This window comes from Triticum urartu, chromosome 1A (genome assembly GCF_056163025.1).
Source record: "Triticum urartu cultivar PI428250 chromosome 1A, HENAU_Tu73, whole genome shotgun sequence".
Lineage (NCBI taxonomy): Eukaryota > Viridiplantae > Streptophyta > Magnoliopsida > Poales > Poaceae > Triticum > Triticum urartu.
Genome location: NC_141873.1, coordinates 538,667,447 through 538,684,475, shown reverse-complemented (window position 1 = coordinate 538,684,475; position 17,029 = coordinate 538,667,447). Strand labels below are relative to the sequence as shown.

At 45.0% G+C, this 17,029-nt stretch overlaps 3 protein-coding genes and 10 non-coding genes across 15 annotated transcripts; 12 read left to right on the top strand and 1 right to left on the bottom strand.

The window, feature by feature from the left end:
- The first annotated feature begins 701 nt into the window (after positions 1 to 701).
- On the top strand, positions 702 to 3,475 carry LOC147992373 (fiber). Its single transcript, XM_087529656.1, has 3 exons — positions 702 to 905; positions 2,557 to 2,642; positions 3,220 to 3,475. Exons 1-3 carry the CDS (start codon positions 827 to 829, stop codon positions 3,250 to 3,252), a joined length of 198 nt encoding a protein of 65 aa, XP_087385782.1. The 5' UTR covers positions 702 to 826; the 3' UTR covers positions 3,253 to 3,475.
- A 606-nt stretch (positions 3,476 to 4,081) lies between these two features.
- LOC125530384 (large ribosomal subunit protein eL28z) lies at positions 4,082 to 7,166 on the top strand. The gene is made up of 4 exons (XM_048694793.1): positions 4,082 to 4,238; positions 4,715 to 4,872; positions 4,968 to 5,134; positions 6,821 to 7,166. The coding sequence occupies exons 2-4, from the start codon at positions 4,725 to 4,727 to the stop codon at positions 6,947 to 6,949; spliced, it is 444 nt and encodes a 147-aa protein (XP_048550750.1). The 5' UTR covers positions 4,082 to 4,238; positions 4,715 to 4,724; the 3' UTR covers positions 6,950 to 7,166.
- On the top strand, positions 5,297 to 5,384 carry LOC125530387 (small nucleolar RNA R24). The gene has a single exon (XR_007292911.1). It is a non-coding gene; the product is annotated as a small nucleolar RNA R24 (small nucleolar RNA).
- On the top strand, positions 5,436 to 5,525 carry LOC125530388 (small nucleolar RNA R24). The gene has a single exon (XR_007292912.1). It is a non-coding gene; the product is annotated as a small nucleolar RNA R24 (small nucleolar RNA).
- LOC125530389 (small nucleolar RNA R24) lies at positions 5,580 to 5,669 on the top strand. Its single transcript, XR_007292913.1, has one exon. It is a non-coding gene; the product is annotated as a small nucleolar RNA R24 (small nucleolar RNA).
- On the top strand, positions 5,722 to 5,812 carry LOC125530391 (small nucleolar RNA R24). The gene has a single exon (XR_007292915.1). It is a non-coding gene; the product is annotated as a small nucleolar RNA R24 (small nucleolar RNA).
- On the top strand, positions 5,867 to 5,957 carry LOC125530393 (small nucleolar RNA R24). The gene has a single exon (XR_007292916.1). It is a non-coding gene; the product is annotated as a small nucleolar RNA R24 (small nucleolar RNA).
- Positions 6,012 to 6,103, top strand: LOC125530386 (small nucleolar RNA R24). Its single transcript, XR_007292910.1, has one exon. It is a non-coding gene; the product is annotated as a small nucleolar RNA R24 (small nucleolar RNA).
- On the top strand, positions 6,162 to 6,253 carry LOC125530385 (small nucleolar RNA R24). Its single transcript, XR_007292909.2, has one exon. It is a non-coding gene; the product is annotated as a small nucleolar RNA R24 (small nucleolar RNA).
- On the top strand, positions 6,312 to 6,403 carry LOC147992372 (small nucleolar RNA R24). The gene has a single exon (XR_015614447.1). It is a non-coding gene; the product is annotated as a small nucleolar RNA R24 (small nucleolar RNA).
- On the top strand, positions 6,460 to 6,552 carry LOC125530394 (small nucleolar RNA R24). Its single transcript, XR_007292917.1, has one exon. It is a non-coding gene; the product is annotated as a small nucleolar RNA R24 (small nucleolar RNA).
- LOC125530390 (small nucleolar RNA R24) lies at positions 6,595 to 6,685 on the top strand. Its single transcript, XR_007292914.1, has one exon. It is a non-coding gene; the product is annotated as a small nucleolar RNA R24 (small nucleolar RNA).
- A 2,721-nt stretch (positions 7,167 to 9,887) lies between the features above and the next one.
- On the bottom strand, positions 9,888 to 11,409 carry LOC125530383 (jacalin-related lectin 19). 3 transcript variants are annotated; one of them, XM_048694788.2, is made up of 3 exons: positions 11,177 to 11,409; positions 10,682 to 10,935; positions 9,888 to 10,596 (listed from the first exon to the last, which is right to left on the bottom strand). In XM_048694788.2, exons 1-3 carry the CDS (start codon positions 11,400 to 11,402, stop codon positions 10,180 to 10,182), a joined length of 897 nt encoding a protein of 298 aa, XP_048550745.1. In that variant the 5' UTR covers positions 11,403 to 11,409; the 3' UTR covers positions 9,888 to 10,179. The 3 variants fall into 3 exon arrangements, with proteins under 3 accessions (XP_048550745.1, XP_048550749.1, XP_048550747.1); XM_048694792.2 differs by having other exon boundaries at positions 10,693 to 10,932; positions 11,177 to 11,315; XM_048694790.2 differs by having other exon boundaries at positions 10,693 to 10,935; positions 11,177 to 11,311.
- Positions 11,410 to 17,029: the final 5,620 nt, after the last annotated feature.

Here is a 17,029-nt window from a genome sequence, read left to right as displayed (position 1 = left end):
TAGAAGAAGGAAGAAGAATTCGTCAGCTGATATGATGATACGTATGTCCAAGGGAACTAGCTAGCGGCACATCAGGAAGGACGCGTGCTGCACGTACGTACGTCGGGACATGAACATCACTACTCAACTATTCACCGAGTCATCATCCTGCTGTCCTTCACGATGGCACGGGAACCTTCCGAATCCCCCCGCCCCGCGCCGGAACTGGCTTGACATGTCGCAGAGGACAGGACACGACATGGCACGGAGATAACAAGCTGCTACTAGCAGATAAGCTGACCTGGTGAAGCGGTGATCGGCGGCGACGCGGGGATGACCGGCGGCGAGGGCATGGGCGAATGAAACGCGCGGCAGAGACGGACGAAGAAGAGGAGTGCGGGTGGCCGTGCGTGCACTGCAAGCAAGGCAAAAGCAGCGAGAGAGAGAGAGAAAGCGGACGGTACATTCGCTGGATCTTCTCGCCCAAATATTCGCACTCGCGGTCGCGGGAGCGGATATTCGCCGGCGCGCACGGAATAATCCCGAGTACGCCTCCTCCTTTTTTTTTTGAGACAAGAGTACGCCTCCTCCAGTCGAAGGCGCCTCCACCCACCACACCGTTCGACCCAAGTTGGGCTTTGGGCCTCTCGCTGTTACAGCGGGCGGGCGGGCGGCCCGGGTGGTGGTGGAAGGAAGGAAGTTGGGCCTACGAGGTACGCATCTCTCTCTCACTCAGCCCCTCCCTCTCCCATTCTGCCCAGTCCACCCACCCACCCGTGTCTGCGTCCGGCGACGACGGCGAGGAACCAAGGAAAGGAAAGGGGATCGCGGAGCAGCAGCAGCAGCCATGGGCGTGATGGGCAGGCTCAAGATCTTCGTCGTCAAGGAGCCCGTCGTCGCCGCCTCCTGCCTCATCGCCGGATTCGGTACCCCCTCTCCCGCCCCAACCCTAGCATCCTATGCCCACCAACCCGTACGCGCCCCCGCGCGCATCGCTAGCCTCCATTTCTCCTCGCGTGCGTTCCTCCTGAGCACCCCCGCCCGGCCAGGTTCCCAGGATTTCGCAGGACGGGGATCGGTCCTCCGGTTGGACGGACGGATGGATGGATGGGGCGGGCTCTGAGCGCTTCCATGTGGTTTTCGCCTGCTAAACTCTGTTGGATCTAGGATTGTTCCAGATGCGCGCTTCCTCGCAGTTTTGCCGCTCGATCCGTGACTCATGATTCATGAGCTATACACCTTAGACCTTGCATACATTTGCCCCTATCATCAGTATAATGATTCAAGCATTGCTACCCATCCATTCCATTCCAGCCAAAGGAAGAGTACTAGTATGCATTTCTTGTGGTCATATAAGTATTGTTGATTGATGATTCGACTGTATTATTCCTGCTAGATTTGGTCAGAGCAGGTGCGAGCTGATAAGGGTTGCTCCGGGCTAATGCCAAAAACATAGTCGTGTGCTGAGCTGCGCTACACTTTTCTGTTTTTACCAATACATGTCCCCAAAGATTTACTCCATCACCCTTATGCCTGTGTACCTATAGGCTACAGCCACAAGGCCCGCCTGTTGTTATGCCTATCCATTCATGAAACTGAAATGTGACTACAGATTGGCACATACGAGCTGACTACCTAGCGTTGGGTGCTGACTTAGCTAGACCATGTGCGTTCATTTCCTTGGAAACTGAATCACACTTTCTCACAGCTTAAACTTTGTTTACTGCTTAAGAAAACCAGATTGTGTCTTTAACTGTTTAAGATATGAAACACATTTGGACTAGCTGCAAACAAGATTGGCTTAATGTCTCGAATTCAATGTTATTTCCTAGACCATATTACTATCAGTGTACACCCGATGTACTTCATTGATTATTTGTATCCTCTATACTTCTTGACATTCATGATTGCTGTTCATTCATCAAAGTTCAGAAGTAGTGTGAGTTACCTCTGTATTTTAGCCATGTCATGATTTCCTTAGTTATACTTGTCAGTTGATCTTAAGCAGAATTTTTCCAGCAATCTGTGTGTTAAATTGAACAACCATAGTGAAGGGTTTTACTGGAACTTAGTTGGAGGTGTACGGTAATATCAATTGCATTTTCTTCCAAATGTTTGCTTAGTTTCTCCTTCATTGAAGTGTTTATGACCGCATGACAGCCATTATTGCATATACTCTATGTGTCTGTTCTTTTTTCCCCTTTGCAACAGGATTCATTTTGTTTACAACTAGTGTGGTCAAATTTAGTGTGAAACATCACAAACAGTGGGCAGCAATTATTTTGTATTCTACTTTTCAACCAAAAAACTAAGTGCATAAATTGTCGAAACCAAAAACATTTCGTCTGTTGTGCCCCAACTAGTGTTTAATCAAACTGCATGCTTTGGTGGTGTAGTATAGCTGTTGGATGGGCATAACCATTCTGAGCAGTGGGCAGTTGTAGCCTTTTAAGGTCATGAACCAACCGTTTGCATGTTTCTCTGACAGTGCAAATTTAGTGCATGGTTTGTAAGATCTTCTGATTTGGCTGTGATAGCTTATGTGATCATATCTGATGCTATGATATGCAATTTCAGGTCTATTTCTTCCAGCGGTTGTTAGGCCAATGTTGGATTCTTGGGAGACTGAGAAAAATGCCAAAACCCCGGTTGAACTAAAAGATGTATGTTGATCCCCTACAATTTTTATTCGCTTCTGTGTGCTACCACTTCATATAATTATGAAAATCGCTTTTATCATTTAGCCCTCTCAAATGTTCTAGCCACACCATTTATCATTTCCCAGTTTTATCATGTTCTTTGTGCACTAACCAAGATATTGGCGAGTCAGTAAACTTACAAATTAAAGTTTGTATTGTAATGAGCTACAAACTCCTGGAAAAGAGTACCAAGGTCTCCTTTGTAAATGTGGAATCCTCTGGGTGGAATTGAGCTCTTTCCCATGAAAATCCTGCTTTCCAGACATGCCTTAAATAGCTGATTCACAGATTTGGCTGAATTGCACAGGGTATCTTTTGAAACCCTGCATCACACCTTTTGTTGTCAGTCACATGATTTGTCATGGTCCATCGGACCATTTCCAGGTTCTCATGCTTCTGAATAATCAGGCTGAAATATTGTATCATTACCCCTGTCTTTCCTCCAAACTGTGCCTTTTTATTTACTGAGATGAGTTCGTGTATGAGTCAGCATTATCGACTAAGACAAGGTTTAACTTTTGTTCTCTTGGTACTTCCGCAGGTGGTCGCAGGGGTCACTGGCAAGAAAGCTTAGTGATCAACGTCTCTTCACTCTGCTGATGTTGTCTACACATTTTGTTCCGCCTGTTTTTGGTGCCCAGACGAGGGGGCTCTCTTCTGGGATGTAGTCGCATCTCGGCCAAAATAATCATTGTGTCTGAACCTATTTTTACCATAGTGCAATGAGATGGACTTGTTGTTTCAGTGATTCCAAGTTGTAAGAAAGTGAATGCATGGAAGGCCGTTGTTACCCTTTTGATCGAATGCGTGCCATTGTCACTTGTTCTTGATTTGTCTGGCCAAGGCAAAGAATGCTTGGCACCATGACTCCACCCCTGTTCCGTTTAGGCGGCGGCGATGAACTTGGTGGACGTTGGTCCTCCTTCCATAGCCATTGCCTATTCCTCCGCAGGTAGCAGCAGCTGGTGATTGTCTCGTCGTTAATCTCCCATTTTTATACACTCTTGTGATTGACGTGCTGGAACCACTTTGACAGAGAGGTTGTAGAGGGAAAAAAAAAGAGTTGCCTTGTTGCCTTTCATGAGACCCTTGTTTTTTTTTTCTTTTGATGGGACCCTGTTTGACGGAGAAGATGTAGGGAAAAAGATGACGTTGTATTTTTATTTTCTTTTTGAAGGGAGGAAGATGAGGTTACATTTTTTTAGGGATGGAAGACGAGGTTGCATTTTATTAGTCAAGAAAGACGATGTTACATTTTTTTTTGAGTTGGAAAGACGAGGTTACATGAATGGCTCCACTTCGTTTTGGCCTGTGCCAATCGCATTGCGATGTGTATGGGCCAGTATTTAGTTCGGGCCGATGTGTGCTGGGTTCAAAGCTAAAATGGGCTAGAGGCCTCCGGCCCAACTGACCACACAAAGCGTGCACCCAACCTAGGGTTTTATGAGCCGCCGCCGAGTATAAAGCGCCGAGCTCCGGGCTGTTCCAACCTTCCGCAGCCACCACCACCCCCAACCCACCGGAGCAGACCAAGGCGGCGCCGCGGCGACCTCACCTCCGGTAAGCGGTGGATCTCTTTCTCCCCTCACGTCCCTCGTGTACAGATCTAGGTGCTCGAATCGCTGCCTGCTTAGATTCGTCGCCGCATCACCCCGTCGAACCCGTGCTGGTTCTAGGTCCCGCGGTTCATGATCTCGTCCGCTGTTATAGCATCTCCGCTGGAAGTGTTTGGAGTAGCTCTTTTGCGTAGGCGGTTCGTCCTTAGGCTAGATCCAAACCCGCGTTAGAACCGCGCACTATGATTTCCTCTTGCCAGTGAGATCTGTTCGTACTTGTCAGTAGTCGTTGGGACGCTCAAGCTTCACTGATGCTTGTGCGGTATATTTTTTGTAACCCATGTTTCCCCTTGTAAATCAGCGTCCATTTTTGCGTCAAATGGTCGAATGGTGCCTTGATTCTGTAGGATTATTGTCTCCTGTTGCTTGTTGCTAGCTGTATGATCTGACTGACGTTTGGGTGTTGTTTTGGTGATGTAGGCCTAGGGAAATGACTACCGTTCCGGGGTCTCTGGTCTGGGAGCTGGTGAAGAAGAACAACTGCTTCTTGATCAAGCAGTTCGGCAACAGCAACGCCAAGGTGCAGTTCAGCAAGGAGCCCAACAACCTCTACAATGTCCACTCCTACAAGTTCTCGGGTCCGTAGCTCTTTGCTCTGTTTTTTACCCAATTGATGTGTTTGTGAGTGTGTCTGCAAGGAGCTAACTTGTTGTTGTGTTGATGTGGTTTTCAGGCTTGGCGAACAGCAAGACCGTGGCGGTCCAGCCCTCTGCAGGAGAGGACAAGGCTGTCGTCCTGTCCACGACCAAGACCAAGAAGCAGAACACCCCTGCCAAGCTCCAGCACAAGACTCTGATGCGCAAGGAGTTCCGCAAGATGGCCAAGTCCGTCAAGAACCAGGTATTAACTCCAGCCCTTTGTACTTGAATTCCACTTATGCTTGGATTCTAAGCTACAACTCTTGTCTGTTCACATGCTTTACACATGTACCGTAAGATTTAAGATGTATCTCTGTCAAGTTAAGTCTGTTTTGGTCTTTGGGTTTCATTGGTGAGCCAATGTATTGCTGTGATGAGCCGTAACAATAAGAATACCAAGTGATCAATTGGTTATTCGATGAAATATCATTAACGCTTGGCTTCTGAGCTGAACCTGCTAGGTTTTTTTTTGTATGTTTGTGTTTAATTAGCCACCCTATGATTTTGCTGTTATGAGACGTAAACATTAGAAAACCAACTGATCAATTGGTTCTTCAGTGAATACTATTTTATATACTTGGCTTCTTAGCTAACTTGTTAAAGAATCTATTTTATTTTTGTGTTTGTGTTTTGTTGCCAACAAGTTTTTTGCTTTGGTGAGTCGTAACTCATAATAAGCCCAACCGTTCAATTGGTCCTTCAGTGAAATACTAATTTACGCATGGCTTCTCATCTGTACTGTTGGAGAATCTGTTTTATTTGTGTTTGTATTTTGTTGCTGAACAAAATTTTGCTGTGATGAGCCGTAACACTTCAGAAGTCCCAACCGATCAATTGGCCCTTCAATGAAATACTAATTTACGCTTGGCTTCTGAGCTGAACTGGTAGAGAATCTGTTTTATTTGTGTGTTTGTATTTTGTTGCTGAATATTTTTTTGCTGTGATGAGCCGTAACACTTCAGAAGTCCCAACCGATCAATTGGCCCTTCAATGAAATACTAATTTACGCTTGGCTTCTGAGCTGAACTGGTAGAGAATCTCTTTTATTTGTGTGTTTGTATTTTGTTGCTGAACATTTTTTTGCTTTGATGAGCCGTAACACTTCAGAAGTCCCAACCGATCAATTGGGTCGTTCAGTGAAATATTCTTTTACGCTTGGCTTCTGAGCTTTACTTGTTAAAGGATCTGTTTTATTTGTGTGTTTGTGTTTTGATTTTGCTGACCAAATATTTGCTGTGATGAGCCGTAACACTTCAGAAGACCCAGCTGATCAATTGGGTTCTTCAGTGAAATATTCTTTTACGCTTGGCTTCTGAGCTTTACTTGTTAAAGGATCTGTTTTATTTGTGTGTTTGTGTGTTGATTTTGCTGACCAAATATTTGCTGTGATGAGCCGTAACACTTCAGAAGACCCAGCTGATCAATTGGGTTCTTCAGTGAAATATTCTTTTACGCTTGGCTTCTGAGCAGAACTTGTTACAGTATCTGTTTTATTTGTGTGTTTGTGTTTTGTTGCTGACCCATTTGTTTGCTGTGATGAGCCGTAACACTTCAGAAGTCCCAACCGATCAATTGGGTTCTTTCAGTGAAATATTCATTTACGCTTGGCTTCTGAGTTTGAACTACACACTGTTTGCTGTGGTTTGACTACTGGTTTAAGGTATTGCTGTGACGAGTCGTAACTCATAAGGAAACCAACCGATCAATTGGTTCACCGATGAAATATTATTTTTACGCTTGGCTTCTGAGCTCAACCTTCGGATCAGTTTTCCTGTTATTCATCTACATAATGTATTGTGCTTAATTGGAAGATAATTTCATTACCTTTTGACTTGAAGATGCCCTGAGAATTGTTTTGGCTTTAACGGGTTGTTCTTCTGTTCTCTAGGTCTGCGACAACTACTACAGGCCTGATCTGACCAAGCCGGCCCTTGCAAGGCTGAGCGCCGTGTACCGCAGCCTCCAGGTTTCCAAGTCTGGAATCAAGAAGAAGAACAGGCAGCCAACTAAGCTGTAAACTCATTGAGATTGCCTTTCAGCGCACATGTTACCATGTCTGTTCCGACAGTTTTGAGTCATAAGTGAGACCCTTGGAGGAACCATGTTACAAACCCGCCCTAGTTTGTACCCTGACAGTGTTAGAAGGATGGTTTGTGTCGATCTATAATTATTGTTTGATTTGCACTGGTGATCGCTGCTTGTTAAAATTGGTGGTGCCTGCTGTTGGATTTGCACATGCTGCATCTTCTATTTATCTTCTGGTCTGCTTGATCTTAAAATTTCCAACATTGAAATAACACAAACATGTGACGTTATACAAAGTCTCTGACTCCATAACGAAAATATTACCTTGGAAACTACAGATTCCGATTATTCTGGAAAACAAGCCATATAATCGTAACTATCTGGATAAGTCGCCAAACTCTTCCATTATACTATGATACAAAAAGTTAACTAAGAGTGCCACGTCTATCATTCTAACTATATTTTTGTGAATTTGCAACCAATGAACACCACACCCAAAATATTGAAAACCAACACAGGAGATGCCACAAGCCGTGCAGGGATTTCGTCCTGGTCTATTTCCAAACAAAACTAACTGATGATTGTTGATCGAGAAATTTTCGGGTTGCCTTGGACATCCCTAAACTTAAGCTCTTGCATCTACTTCATTCTTATATCACAGTCTCCCTCGGGTCTTAAAAACGTCATTCCCGCAAAACTCCTGAGATAAATCAGCTCCCTCCATCCCAAACTAGGAGGGTTTTAGGCCCCCAAGTAAGGGTTTGTTGAACCAAAGGGAGTTTGAGTACACAACCAATGATAACACCTGCACATATAGATACAACATTATGTTGGCTCCAACGATACTATTAAGATTGTCAATCTCACTAGTTTTGCTAGTTACAAATATGAAAAAGAATGAGTGTATGGAAGAATGAATTGTAACAAGAAAGTAATCAGAAAAACTAAAAGAAAGTGTTGCTTGGACCGAGATCCGGAGGTTCACTAGCGGTTTCTCTTGAAAATATAGCATGGTGTGGTGAACAAATTACAGTTGCATATCGATTAAATTGCAATATTTATGTAAATGCATCTAATGCTTTGCACTACCTTATATCATGTTTAGTTTTGTCTTCTGTCTAGCTTACTCTAAGTTAGTTTACCTGCCTTGATCTATTTTACATAACTTTGTTTTGGACTATTTTGCATGCGACTGTTTACTCTATTCTTCTTCGAGGAATTAGCTTCTTTCAAAGAATTTGATAAAACCCTCCCATTCACCCCTCCCCCTCTAGTTGATAAACGCTCTTTCAATTTATGAGCATCACATCCCAATATCGATAGACCATTATCCAACTGCATCTATATGTAATACTCAACCCAAGACTGCTATATATCGAGCATACATCTTAAAGTATTAAGTAAAAATAGAGTATTGCAATAAGTAAGATGACATGAAGTAGATGATATATTGTCTTCACCATGCGTTCAAAGGACAACTACGCAGTCATGTTTTTATCCCTAGTAGCAACAACATAATACAAGCCTTTTCTGCTTTCTTTCACTGCGGTAGATTACTTGCAAGGTTAACCCAACTATCAAACCCCTGCAGTGAAGTCAAAAGGCAACTACAATTTGATGCCCAGGCGAAGAGCATCATATGTGGTCATCTGATCGAAGGATAGTATGGTCGTGTTAGCTCTTTGGAAACCTCAAAGATGATCTTGGGACCGATCTCAAAAGTCAAGGAAGGTGTTTTCACTTACAGGGACTCTCTAGTTGATACTCTTTAGAATCTTTTCAATCACTAGTTCAAATTTGAACCAGGGTGACTTACTAAGGAGGGATTCTGTAAGAAAAGCAGACTTAAACTCCTCTTGAGCGGCGCCATAAATGGCCATCAGGCTCCATAGGAAATTACCAGACTTATTTCGAAAGTGAAACTTAATATGATATTCACCTAATAAAAGTTCCAATGTCGAGTGGATGCCCAACAAACTTCTACGGACCTCCCAGACGGATAAAACATGCCATACACAATCATGGCCTCACGAAAAAGGTCTAGATCACGTGTCTGGAAATCATGTTTACCTGGCTTGATTATACCCAGAAAGCCTAACACATTATCCCTTACATAATCGCAATGCGTTTGTGCTTAGCCAAGTACCCAAGACTTCTACAATTTCGAAGCATATGCCTTTCATGATGAACCATTATCAAATTTAGAAACCTTCATCCTCTTTGCTGAAGTACACTTGTTTTTTGTTACACACGCTATAAGCTCACATAACATGGTACTCCCTCCTATATCCAAATTAATTGACACGGGTTTAGTATAACTTTGTACTAAAGTTGTACTAGACCAATGCCAATTAATATGGATTGAAGGGGGTATCATGTACAGTATCAGTTAAGTCTACTTTGGTTGTGTCATTAACCAGGTGGAAGAAATGCGTGTCATCATATTCGCAAAAAAAAAATTGCTTGTCATCATGTTTGGGATCATTATCCTCCTCATCTGACAGCGAGAGGGTCCTCCACTGAGACTACTCTGTAGTGGTGGTTAAGAATGAGACAGAGCTTCCAAGGGGCGGATAGGAGAGGCTTTGACACCTTGGTAACCGCGGTCCTATGGGCGTTGTGGAAGCAAAGGAACGCGAGTGTCTTCAATAGGATGGAACCGCAAAAGGCACCTTCGGAGCTCGTCATTTGTACCTTACGAGAGGTAGAGAATGGCGGCAAGCAGTGGGCGGTGTTGGAAGGTTACAACGTTTTGTGAGGACTTAGTCTAAATTTCTCTTGGGTGGGGTTGGTGTTGGTGTAATCGTGTGCACTGAATGTTCGCATTCGTGCCACACATCTTGTAAATACGTTTTCTATCTTCTATTAAAATATGATACGCCATTGACGTATTCTCAAAAAAAAAGAAAAGCAGCGAGAGGGTCCGAAAATGTTGACAACGTTGGCGTAAGCTTAAGCCGGTCAAACTCCAACTGTTTAAATACCGGTGACGTGTTAAAGTCATTGTGGCCGTAGTAAATCTCCTGTATTAAGCATATATTTTTGGTTTCATATATACTACCCCTTCCATTTCAAATTATTCGTCGTGGTTTTAGTACAAATTTGAACTAAAACCACTACGAGTAATTTGGAACGGAGGGAGTAGCTGAATCAATCATATGCACAACAGAGATGCAGCCATGAATTTGCCATTCTAGCTAATGACACACTGACCAGTGACCACTAGTAATTCTTGCGACTTGTCTGAACCACACTGCCGTTCTGATGCTGATGCTGCACTCTCGCCTCCGGCAGCTCGTCCTGCGGCGGCGCCGGCGCCGGCCCGAGACGGTGCATGACCGAGCGGTAGGCCATGAGCCCCAGCTTCTGCACCTTATCATACAGCTTCTCCGGCCGCAGCGGCGTCACGTACATCCCGACGGCGTCCAGCTGCCAGCCGCTCCGCCCGCACAACCCCACGATCACGCCGCCCTCCACCGCGAACTCGAACGGCGTGCCCTCCGCGGCGCCGAACGGCCCGTACGCCGCGCGCTCCGTCCTGAACGCCAGCGACCGGATCACCGGCGAGCCGCCGGGCGCCACCGCGCCGTACCGGCCGCTCACGGCTGTCAGGTGCTCGTCCGGGAAGCTCAGCTTGATCTACGCATACGCACGCAGCAGTCCAGTCAAGAAAAAGCACGGCTGTGAAGGTGATCTTGCCGATCGAGTGTATCGACGTACGTACCAAGTACCAACCTGGGTGGTGTGGTTGCCTCCGGCGCCGCCGTGCCGCTCGCCGGGGACGGCAAGGCCGCTCCTGTCGTACTCCACGGCGATGGAGACGACGCAGCGGTGGTCGTACGACAGGGTGACGCCGCGGATCCCGGTGTGCCCGCCGTCGTCCCACGGGTTGCCCCCGGTGCCGCCCCAAGGCCCGACCTTCATGAGCTTCTTGGACGCGACCATCTTCCTCGGAGGCGGCGGCGGCTGCTGCTGCTGCTGAAACAAACGGTGCAGCTTGGAATTTCAGCAACGGAGTGAATGCTTTTTTTAAACCAAAATCTATATATTTTCTCGGGACAAAACAAGGCTAGCTTTTTAGAATTTTTAAGGAATGTTTACAGAAGAACGTAAGTACAAACAAACATGAAAGGAGGACTAACTAAGAATTCAGATGTGATGAGAATCCGATTTGCTTGACTGAAAATGAAACTGAATACTGGTGAGATCACTAGTGTACCATGTTTGCCTCCACTCCAGATATGTGCAGCAGGTGGTAAGTGGTAAGATGAGCAGCTAGCTAATCTTCTAAGAACAAGTGTACTTATATGGGTTAAAGTAGCTGGTGAAAAAAAAAGGGCAGATCCAGCCAAAATGGCAGCTGGCAGGATTGTAGTATACATGATGATGAGAAATGTAAGTGGAGAACGGAACTGGATGCTCTCTCTTGAGAGATCAGTAGGCATACTGCTTTGCTTTCCATAAAGCTAGGCGTACAGGAACATGTTCTTCTTCACCTAAAGTATGGTAGCAAAGAATCAAGAAATTTGACGTTCGGTGTGTTGACGTATAAATGTATTGCCTAATAATCTCTTCCATCAAATCGGTCTTTTGGTTGGATTGACTAGAGCATGAACTTCTACATAGTGTTAGCATCTCCCAAAAGGCCAAAACTGCGTAACATTTTTTGAATTCATTACCTCCATGATCGCAACGTCTGGAGCCAGATTTTTTTGAATTAATTGGGAGCTTTTCATTGGAAAAGCCGGAATGCCCAGGGCTCTTCTGAATTTTGATCGCAGCGTCTGCAGCCAGATGTTGCTGCTAAGAACATCGCCGCCGATATGCTTGTGGCGTTGGGGCTGTTCCGGCTCAATCTGCAAATCCAACCTCGAAGCTTGGGTACGAAGCTTCTCAATGTCGTCGTTTGGGTACAAAGCTTCTGTTGCAAGTAACATTTTTAAAATTCCTTGAGAAACTTCTATGTGTTTTGTAATCAACCTCTACTAAATTACTCCCTCTGCTCCAGATAAAATGAAGTTATAGATTTGTCCTGGGTTGAACTTGTTGCATCAAATATATATGGTGCGAACTAATTTGATGTTGTAGATGTTGGTATATTTTTCTATAGAAACAGTCAAACTTAAACAAGTTTGACTTTGGACAAAACTAGAACTTCAATTGATTTGGAACGGGGAGAGTACTTTACATTTGTTACATGCCCATCTTGTGGTGATGGGTGATGGACAGAGATGATATGGATTCCCAACTTTGTTCAAAGGTAGGAGGAGTAGAGAAGGTATGGATTCTATGGTAAGTATAATGGCCAAACCGGAGAATATGATGCCGATTGGTAGAGGTCATGACAGGGAAGGGAGAACAACTTAATTGATGGCATATAAAGTTGTGTTTCAGAAATTCCTTGGCTCCCAAATCCATTTTGTCCTCGGAGTATCCGATGAACCGGTTCATCGCAACAAAGAAGTGAAAATGCACAATTGTGCCCATCGACATCCAACTGCCAATAAATTGATTCTACTACATGTCTACATCGACAGGTGATTATCCTTGACATGTACCAAATCCGTTGTCTGAAGCTAAATGATTGTAGTAAATCTTTGTGACGAGGAGTCACATAATTCACTCCTCATTTATGTTGTTAGTTCTGACAACTCAAATTACGAGTCAGCATTCTACCATCCAACACCCATCCACTTAGCTGCAAGATTTAATTCTTGGAGTGATTCAACTCCATTGATGAAGTATACCGTGGTAGTGTGAGTGCTTGCATATGGAATTGCGATTGACTACATCGTGAGTACATTCGCATTGGAGAAGATATCATCCTCGAGTGTGTGATTAGATTCAAGTAAGTCGTGATCGAGAATTTTGTACCAGAGTACTTAAGGGCACCCAATGATGAAGACATGCAAGGCTCATGGCTCTAGGTGAATCGGATGGCCAAGGATGTTTGAACCCATTGATTGATGCATTGGACATGAAAGATTTGTCATGCCACATGGCATGGGCCATATAGAGGGCCTTGCCATGATCCAACCATAATTCTTGAAGCAATTACATCGTACTTTGGAGCCTGACTCTCACAATGACATCAATGTTCTGCAGAGATCTCCTCTATTCGCAAGGTTTGTTGCCGGCCAAACTCCACCTTGCAACTATGTTCTCAATGAAGGAAATATACCCTAGAGGCAATAATAAAGTTGTTATTTATATTTCCTTATATCATGATAAATGTTTATTATTCATGCTAGAATTGTATTAACCGGAAACTTAGTACATGTGTGAATACATAGACAAACAGAAAGTCACTAGTATGCCTCTACTTGACTAGCTCGTTGAATCAATGATGGTTCCTAACCATAGACATGAGTTGTCATTTGATTAACGGGATCACATCATTAGAGAATGATGTGATTGACTTGATCCATCCGTTAGCTTAGCACGATGATCGCTTAGTTTGTTGCTATTGCTTTCTCCATAACTTATACATGTTCCTATAACTATGAGATCATGCAACTCCTGAATACCGGAGGAACACTTAGTGTGATATCAAACGTCACAACGTAACTGGGTGACTATAAAGATGATTTACAGGTGTCTCCATGGTGTTTGTTGAGTTGGCATAGATTGAGATTAGGATTTGTCACTCCGAGTATCAGAGAGTTATCTTTGGGCCCTTTCGGTAATGCACATCACTATAAGCCTTGCAAGCAATGTGACTAATGAGTTAGTTACGGGATGATGCATTATGGAATGAGTAAAGAGACTTGCCGGTAACGAGATTGAACTAGGTACTGAGATACCGACGATCGAATCTCGGGCAAGTAACATACCGATGACAAAGGGAACAACGTATATCGTTATGCAATTTGATCGATAAAGATCTTCGTAGAATATGTGGGAGCCAATATGAACATCCAAGTTCCGCTATTGGTTATTGACCGGAGACATGTCTCGGTCATGTATACATAGTTCTCGAACCCGTAGGATCCACACGCTTAACGTTCGGTGACGATCGGTTTTATGAGTTTATGTGTTTTGATGTACCGAAGATATTTCGGAGTCCAGGATGTGATCACGGACATGACGAGGAGTCTTGAAATGGCTGAGACATAAAGATTGATATATTGGACGGCTATATTCGGACACCGGAAGTGTTCCGAGTGATTTCGGAGAAAATCGGAGTGCCGGAGGGTTACCGGAACCCCCTCGGGGAACTAATGGGCCACATGTGCCTTAGTGGAGAGAGAGAGGGCCGGCCAAGGAAGGGTCGCACGCCCCTCCCCCTCTAGTCCGAATTGGACTAGGGAAGGGGGGCGGCGCCCCCCTTTCCTTATCCCTTCCTCCTCCTAGTTGGACTAGGAAAGGGGGAGTCCTACTCCTACTAGGAGGAGGAGTCCTCCCCTCCTTGGCGCGCCCTAAGGGCCGACCGACCTCCCCCCTTGCTCCTTTATATACGGGGGCAGGGGCACCCTAGGACACACAAGTTGATCATTGATCCCTTAGCCGTGTGCGGTGCCCCCCTCCATCATAATCCACCTTGGTCATATCGTCATAGTGCTTAGGAGAAGCCCTGCGCCGGTAGGTTCATCATCACCGTCATCACGCCGTCATGCTGACGAAGCTCTTCCTCGACACTCAGCTGGATTGAGAGTTCGTGGGATGTCACCGAGCCGAACGTGTGCAGATCGCGGAGGTGCCGTACTTTTAGTACTAGGATCGGTCGGATCATGAAGACGTATGACTACATCAACCGCATTGTCATAACGCTTCTGCTTACGGTATACGAGGGTACGTGGACAAGACTCTTCCCCTCTCGTTGCTATGCATCACCATGATAGATCTTGCGTGTGTGTAGGATTTTTTTTTTTGAAATTAGTGCGTTCCCCAACACTCAATGGTCACGAGTGTTGAAGATTTGAACATTTCCAATAAGTTGAATCTAGGAAAATAGTAGTAAGACATGATAACCACGATAACCGAATCAAGAAGCATAGTGATGTAACTAGTCATCCAATCGGATACAGAAAAGACAAACATCATATCCATATCGATTGTTGGCACGAGATCCAGAAACAATCCCTAACATAAGGGATATGAGAACGTACGACGTGGTGGAAGAAGAACCAGGTGCATAGATCGCCATGTCTTTGAGGAGGTTATTGACGTCGGGAAGTTGTCGTCCACAACCACGGTGATGAAGAATCCAGTAGTCGCATGAAAGTGCTCCCAAAAACCGTGACCACCTCTCTGCCGTACAAGATCACAAGAGGGAGGGTTTCAAAGGCAAGTTGTCTCTCTTCAAGGTGTGCGCCAAGGAGCAAGATGGGAAAGTGGCAGGTGACACAACGTTTGGAACCCAGAGGCATGCGAGATAATACGTTGGTGTCTATGGAGGATCGCCCTTATAGATGGGTTGCAACTGGCCCACCAGGGAGAGGAAGAGAAATGACTACCTGGCTTGGCTCATTCACAACGCACGTGTCAGATGGGTGACGGAGGAGGAGCACACGTGTATGTGCCCTCTTCTCAGTCTCTTAGGGGTGTGTGAGACCATCCAACCTTATATGTTGGTCCAAAGCCTCCTCCCCAACCAGGGTGGGACTAAACTTCATACAACCCTTGTCATGCATGAATGGGCCACATGGGCCTCTAGGATTATCAAAAATTATTGGTAACAATAAATGGGCTAAAAGCCCAATGATTCCCACAACAAGTACAACTGTACAACATTGGCTACTACCTTGATGATGGCATCTACCCTTCATGGGTCACATTTGTGAAGGCAATTGAACATTCGGAGGGCAACAAGAAATCTCACTTTACAAAGTGAAAAAAATCTATGTGAAAGAATGTTGAGAGAGTTTTTGGGGTGCTTCATGCTTTCTTTGCAATATTAGGTGACCCCGTTGAGCATTGAAACCCAAAGATATTGTGGGATATCATGACAACAAGTACAATCTTGCACAAACATGATCATTGAGGATGAGAAAGGTCAGCGGGGGGACCTTAGGTGCGTCTACAATGGGGAACATGTGGAGCCAGAACATGAAGCAACCATGATCCAAAGATTCCTCACAACATGGGATCGAGAAGCAAGAAACTCATCGCCAACTCTAGATGATCTTGCTTAGCACTTGTGGCAACTTCACGTCACTTGATTGTTGTGCATTTTGTCATGTTTTATTTGTATAATTACTTCATTTGGGCTCTGCGTTGTCTTTGAATTTGAAATGTTGTTTAAATATATGCATTAGATATATTAAGTTCCGAATTAATATGTTGTTCAAATGGGATTTGTATGCAACAGGATGGAAGAATGTTAGCAACACACTAGTACAGAGATCAATTGCTCAAGGATTTGAACTACAAGCCATGGATTCACCAAGGTTTAGCTAGTACAGAGGAGGAGAGGAACACGAGAGGAAGAAGATACAGAAGCAGAGGAGGCCGAAGCCGTCCAAATCCTAGCCGAGTAGTCCGTAGCCTGTTCACTTGTATTTGTAGTCGCTGCCTTCCAGTAGCCCAGGCCCAATATGCGCGCCCAATAGTCCAGCCCATGACGAGAGTAGGGGCGGTCGCTAACATTCCCCCTTCCTTGAAATCCGGCTTGACCTCAAGCCGATGCCATGTCGAACCTCCTGGATCCCATGTTACTTGATGCTTCATGATTTCGCCCAGGTCGCGGTGGGTGGCGTAGTTGAGGCGGAACTTGGCGAGATTGAGGGAGCAGAAAACGCCGACTTGCTCAAGGAAGTAGTCGTCGCTGATGTTCACTTGGTCACAAAATGCGTCGAGGTAGTAGGGGTGGTCGACACATGCATTGTCTGAGTAGAAAGCTGGAGCTGCAAGATTCCTCCTTCCTATTACTTCAGTTTGAGCAAAAAATCCGAAGAAATAGAGAAGGGCCCCGATGCCCGGATCCCATGACAACTTCCCTTGACAAAACTCAAGGCTCCGGAAGCTCCTCATGGCAATAGAAATAGAGAACTGAAATGGTACAATATTTTCCATGCCAGCACAACACACTGAGTGAAGTGACCATGTAAATTCCCAAGCAAAACATTCAAAA